General features: G+C 35.0%; 1 protein-coding gene across 1 annotated transcript in view; it reads left to right on the top strand.

The window, feature by feature from the left end:
* fbxo41 (F-box protein 41) overlaps window positions 1-7,011 on the top strand; it is a 36,938-nt gene that overhangs the window by 14,236 nt on the left and 15,691 nt on the right. The window contains exon 4 of the mRNA XM_016527279.1: window positions 4,759-5,117. Within this exon, the coding sequence (XP_016382765.1) occupies window positions 4,759-5,117 (359 nt within the window). The remainder of the gene's footprint in view (window positions 1-4,758; window positions 5,118-7,011) is intronic.

The raw sequence follows: 7,011 nt of genomic DNA, 5'->3' as shown, positions 1-7,011 counted from the left end.
TTGCTGAATGAATGTTTTTTTTTTTTTTTTACAGTTCAGTTCAATTAATCATAGAATGACAGTCATTTGTTTTGTTTCTGAATAATGTGTTTGAACGCATCGGTTGAATGACTGATTCAGTGACTCGCTCATAAAGATACTAAATGTTTCTTTTATGCACGGTGAAAGTGTAGTATTACTTCAAACTTCAAAGTATTACATTTATCATTAAATTTGCCAGCAGAAGTTTTGCAGCTATATCTCAAATATGGCAGAGCAGCATGTTTATGTCTTTTATCTGCTCTGACCGGTGGGTGTTTCGGAGTCAGCCTGGTGTGGATGTGTCTTGGGAAAATCGCTAGATTGTTGCATTTGCCTCAGGGTTAAACCAGTCTGTAATCTCTCAGCCATGCGTTGCACACACACACACACACACACACACACACACACACAAACACACACACACAAACACTGCTGTGTGTGGCAAAACTAAAATGCCTAAAAGCACAAGGCCAAAAACAACCATTGCCCAAGGCTCTTGAAGGATAGTGGTGAACACTTCTTGTGTGTGTACTGAAAGCATGTGTGTGTCAGGTCAGGTTTTGCCTACATAGTGGAGACCAAATGTCCAAATTTAGTCAAACTTAAATTCTTGACCGAATTCATGATAGAATTTTAATTTTAGTTTAAAACTACAGCATTACTTTAATAAACAAATTATTGTTAACGAATTAATGTCTTAATGGAAATGTAAAGATACTGTTTTATAAATGCTGTGTTTAATGAAGCTATATCTTGGCAGATAAAAATGAACGTATTGTTGTGAACACCACTATTTTTAAGATTTAGTATTATTCTAGTGAATTTGTCTCAACCAGTCACCATCTGACTTTGCATTCAATTCAATTCAAGTTTATTTGTACAGCGCTTTTCACATGTATATTGCAAATAGCAGAGGACCTAGGACAGATCCTTGTGGCACTCCATATTTTACTGGTGATAATTGAGATGGCTCCCCATTTAAATGAACAAAGTGGTAGCGATCGGACAGGTAGGATCTAAACCATCTTAAAGCCTGCCCTTGAATACCTGTATAGTTTTGTAATCGATCTATGAGTATGTCATGATCTATAGTGTCGAATGCAGCACAAACAAATTACACTCGTTTTTATTTTTAGATCTTCTCATGCGATTTCCCCATAACATACCGTAACCTTTGTATGGCTGCTCTTTTAACAAGGTTCTGATCTGTGAGTGAGACATCACTGTCCATCTGTTGTGTGTGTGCGTCTGCGCATGGGCCGTGTCAAACCATTTGGTGCTCTGAGGGAAGGAAGGAAGGAGCAGCGTGGGTTTGCCTGGAGTCTGCTGTCCCTAAATTGACATAATAAACTCCACAGGTCTTCCTCATGAATCAGACGAGAGAGGACTGAAATACCGGACTGCATATGATGACTGCTGTTCCTTCATTATGGCACAAATACCATCATTCATCTGAGTCAATTATTAAGACGTTAATTAAACAAGTGGCATGCTGTTCTTTTAAGCTTTCTATTCATCAAGGAATTCTGAAAAAAAAAAAATGTATAACCATTTCCACAAAAATTGTGGACAGCTGTTTTCAACATTGATAATAAGAAAAAATATTTCTTGAGCAGCAAATCAGCATATTAGAATGATTTCTGAAGGATCGTGTGACACTGAAGTAATGATGCTGAAAATACAGCTTTGCCATCACAGGAATAATTTACATTTTAGAATATTAAAATAGAGCACATATTTTAAATTGTAATAATATTTCACAATATTACTGCTTTACTGTATTTTTTTATTAAATACATGCAGCCTTTGTGAGCATAAGAGACTTCTTTCAAAAACATTGAAAAAATCTTACCAACCCCAAAGTTTTGAATGTTTGTGTACTGTATATACGCTTCATAAATATTTGGAAAATCTCATTATTTTTTATCAAATTAATTAACCTTAATTTCATTATATGCTGATTAATTAATAAATATATTAATAAATACAAAATTATTAATAAATTCTACTATAATTTTTACACGAGTAAATCACTATAGACATTACATAATGTGTTTTTAGAAGTTGAATATATTGTTTGTTTTATTTCATATGATTGAATATAAAGCTGCATCACGGTCCAAAGCAATCTATTTTGTAAAAGAGTTTTTTAAATCTGTCTGAGGGAAACTCAGGGGACACGCATCTTTAGCCATTGCTTCCATTTTCTGCATCTCTATTTTTAGCTTCAATTGAAAAGCACAAATATGTAGTTCTTATATAAAGTAAGGGGTGCAGAAACATCAAGAAACTATGTAATATGATAAAGAAACCACTCTCATCTTCAAAGATCTTCTGAAGTTTCTTCCACGTCTTTATTTTTTGCTGTCAGTTTGCGTGAAACTTCACATATAAATTCTTTTTAGCCTTTGCGTGTTATCTTACAAATGGCTTTTGATATCTCTGCCATAGCCAGCCATGCATTACACATTCCTACTGTGTAAGAAGTAATAATGTGTCCCAGCTTCATCTCTAGAGGGTCGTTTGCTCTTCAGCCCACAGTAAAATAGAAAAGTCTGTCATTGTAGTCAGTTGCCTGCAGCAGAGCCTACAGTGACTAGTGACTGCAGTAGCAAAGTATCTCTTTAAGTCTCAGTGTTGACTTTTGAACTGTAACATCTGGAGAGTGACTACATGTCTGGACTGGAATCCCCAGTGGAAATTCGGTCCCTGCTAAGCCATGGAGGAGAACATTCCTTACCCATAATCCCATGAGAATGCCCTAACTGTTGCCTGAGTTTAGTGGTTTCTCTTGTAATGAATATTTAAACTGATGCCCATGCGAATTTTGAGCCAAGTATATTTTGAATGCAACTATTTGTGTCTTTGGAAATTAAGTTGCATAAATATTGAAGATAAAAAGGAATCAGGAATAATGCATTTACATGTCTACATTTAGTCTGTCCAAATTGAGTCACAGCTTCCTCCACTAGTGCATAATAAAAAGTGCATGGCACCCTTAAAAGTGTTGGTTTAGTGTTGTGTACTTTGAGTGCAGTGCTAAGAAGAATAATTTGAGGAGTGTTTTGATTAAAAACAACTGAGAGCCACTCTCGTATGTGCAATTAAGGAAATAACCCATTACTCATTCAGACTTAAAAATAATATTTGCAAGATTCATCTTCGCAAATGATCAATCTTTCTTCCTACAAAGTGAGTTAGCAGAGTGTCTTATTTCTTAATTAGTGGGTGTGTGTTTGTGTGTATTGTAGGAAGTCTGTCTAGACAGATGTGATCATATTTCCTGGTTAACTCACACTGATCTTTTTACACATTTCTTTTAACACAAACCCTGTATCTTAAAGCAACTGGTGGTTCTTAACCCAGAAAATCTGTTGCAAGTCTGTTCCGATAGGCACATGGAATGCAAATTAGAGAATGCAACTACACGTATAATTGTGCATAGTAGGTAGAGCAAAATAAATAGGCATAATTTGAAAATAGAGCAGAAAATGTTTCCGATATCTTTTGTTGATGCAGATTTATCATTTACTAGAAGTTAGACACATCAGACAGATACTATGCTAACATGTGTAACATACAGTGTTATTGTAGTAGTATTTATATTGTAGTATTTAGGGCTTGGCTGTATGTCGATATGTATTGTGGCGATGGTATAAATTATCTATCATTAGAGATAATGCTATGTTTATACCACGAAATATATTGGTATTGTGGTATTGGTATTTTTTAGTGCTGGGCAATGATTAATCGCAAATTAATCACATCCAAAATAAAAGTTTTTGTTTATATAATATATGTGTGTATACTGTGTATATTTATTATGTATATATAAATACAAACACATGCATGTATATATTTAAGAAAATATGTTATGTTTATATATTAAATATATTCATATATAATATCAAATATAAGAATATAAATATATAAATGTATATACATGTAAATATTTTCAAAAAATATACTGTGTGTGTGTGTGTATTTATATATGCATAATAAATATTCACAGTATACATACATATATTATGTAAACAAAAACTTTTATTTTGGATGCGATTAATCGTGATTAATCATTTGACAGCACTAATATATAGACATAACATTATTCTTAAATATATACATGCATGTATGTGTATTTATATATATATATATACATAATAAATATACACAGTACACACACATATATTATGTACACAAAAACGTTTATTTTGGATGCGATTAATTGTGATTAATCGTTGCCCAGCACTAGACTTTTATTTTTTTATATTTCTAGGTTTCATTTTAATTTTGGTTTAATTTTTAGTAATTTTCTTATGTGCTTTTGTATTTGTATTTTTATTTATTTATTTATTTACATATTTTTTATTTTTTTCATTTTAAGTTTTAGTAACTTTATTTAATTTCAGTTAGTTGATAAGGCAACATTGATAATTGCAAGGTAATTAAAAAAAGGTCTAGGCTACAAAGAGAAAGAAAGAAAGAAAGAACTGAAATGTATGATATATTTAGTATTTTGGTGAGCTTTCAATGTGAAAATGCTGTGTGACTATTTTTGCATATTGTTGGGCCTTTACATTTTATGATAATGTTAGTGCATTTACAGCGTTTTAGTTCAATAATTATTTGTACATTGAACAATACCGCCAGTAGATTCTTTTTATAAATTACTGTGAATTAACCACAATATTGCACCTGTGTTTTTTCAATTTTTCCCTTTGTGCTCTTCCTAAACAGCGCATCAGGACGAGGGAAGTCTGTGTCCCAGGGTTCAGGAGGTTACGACAGTGACAGTGTGGACCTCCACGCTCTGGAGGACTGCCCTGATGCTCAGTACTACCACGTCCAGTGCCGACTCGGGGAAGGAGGTGGAGGAGGATACGAAAGAGCGGCTGCTTCCCGGAGCTGGGGTCTCCGCAAACAGGCCATCCAGAATTGGCAGCGCCGGCCATACCGGAACAGCACGGAGGGAGAGGAGGGCGACGTGTCTGACGTAGGATCCCGCACCACCGAGTCCGAGGCTGAGATGTGGGAGCAAGACAGGAGAGCAGAGAGCCAGCACGGGGGAAACCGAGGAGGATACAGACTAGCTACAGGTGCGTCATTGACCTGCGTGGAAGAATTTGTCCTGGGGTTTATTTTGTTTTTCTAAATGTTGGAGGAAGAGCATGGTTCATTTCCCAGGGAACACAATTCCAAAGGCATAAATGTAAATGTCATTTTTGGCTTGTCAGTCGTTTAAAATATAATCTGGGGCAGGCAGAAAAGGGCAGCTCTGTAGCACATGCTGCTATGGTTGCAAATGTCATTTCGCAGAATGTAAGTTTGTGAGTTAACAGTTTGTCAACCAGTTTGTCAGGCCCAAGGCCACAGTACCCACTCTCCAAATAATGACAGGATAGTCGGGTCAGAGGACCAGGACGCCGGCTGAGGAAGATTACTGTAGGTCACATGAATGCAACTGCTGACAGGATCATAGGCCAGAGAGCAGTAGAGAGAGTGTGTCATAAAGCCATGAGCAATGAGCACAATTTTCCACCTACTGACTCCAGGTCATTGTGGGAAGAGTGAAATGAGTAACCAATAGTGCACTATATGCTCTCATACATAATCATACCATATACACAGTGTGACTTGAGGCCATGATGTCTTTACTGTATGTAGTTACAGTTGATTAAGGCTCATTTGTGCTTTTCAGATTGTCACCTCTCTTTGTTCAGCTGTCAGATTATGTGGCAGAAAATGTAGGGGGCAGCAGCAGGCCTGCTCACATCTTATTTAAAAAAGTTAAAGGGAATTAACAAAATATATTCAAGATTTCTTCCTATCATACAGAAGCCAACATGAAATCCTATATTTGAATGATACATATGCTTTCCATGTCAAACAATGTCAGTGTCAGCCTCAAAAAGTAGCCATAAAATCCATTGGAGAGATCAAGGGGTGTATTCTGTGAATTTATTTAAGTGTAGACTTGTTTCTTTCAGATATGAATGCAATAAAAAAAAAAAGTTTTTTATAGTTATTATTATTATTATGTAATTCTTATTATTTTATTATTGTTATTATTTTGTAAATTTTTATTTTTGGTATATCTTTACATATTTGGACTAACTCATTTTTAATACTAACATAATTTAATAATTTTTATTTCACAAATTACATATTGATTAATTGATTGATTCATTCATTCATTAATATTAAATAATTAAACAATTATTGGTGAGCATTAATTAAACAATTATCATTAGGGATGCACCGATACCGATACTGGTATCTGTATCCTGTATACTGAGCCGATACTGAGCTCCTGTACTCGTACTCGTTAAAATGCCCCGATACCAAACGCCGATACCACACAGCATGCGATAAGTGCCGTATTCAGACAAAGAAACACCGACAACAGAACAACAGACAGCAGAATGCGCTAGGCTGTACTACTTGTCCCTCTCATTCTGCACCAATACAAATACGTGCACACGTTGCGCGTGTTTTGCTTGCTTGAGTGTTTCTGCATTATATGAGTGGCTTTGGAATATAAATCGCAGCACGTTTCAGATGAAAAAAACAAGACGTGACTTCTATTAATGAAAATATCACAGTTTGGAGTGGTTCCCAGCATTATTACAGCAAAGTGCGTGATTACAGTACTAAGCCGCTGCAATGGAGCAGCGCTAATGCTATTAAATGAAAGATGATGTACCATAGAGCAAAAAAAAAAAGAACAGTGATAGTAACAAAAACTTGAAAATAACCGAAGGATATACAGTCAAACCAAAAATTATTCCGAGACCAGATATAATTTTTGATATTTTTTTTACTAGTGGGTGCAGGACACTATAGTTAATTTATGTAAAGTGAGGATAGCAAAATAAAATAGACTGTGACAAATCATACCCAAAAATTATTCATACAGTGGACTACCAGTAAAACTGATACAAATTTGGGACCAAAAATTATTCAGACTGAGTCTGGGAAAAAACTGAAGTT

This window comes from Sinocyclocheilus rhinocerous, unplaced genomic scaffold (genome assembly GCF_001515625.1).
Source record: "Sinocyclocheilus rhinocerous isolate Xijiao unplaced genomic scaffold, SAMN03320098_v1.1 scaffold1352, whole genome shotgun sequence".
NCBI lineage: Eukaryota > Metazoa > Chordata > Actinopteri > Cypriniformes > Cyprinidae > Sinocyclocheilus > Sinocyclocheilus rhinocerous.
This window is presented reverse-complemented; position numbering and strand designations above follow the sequence as displayed.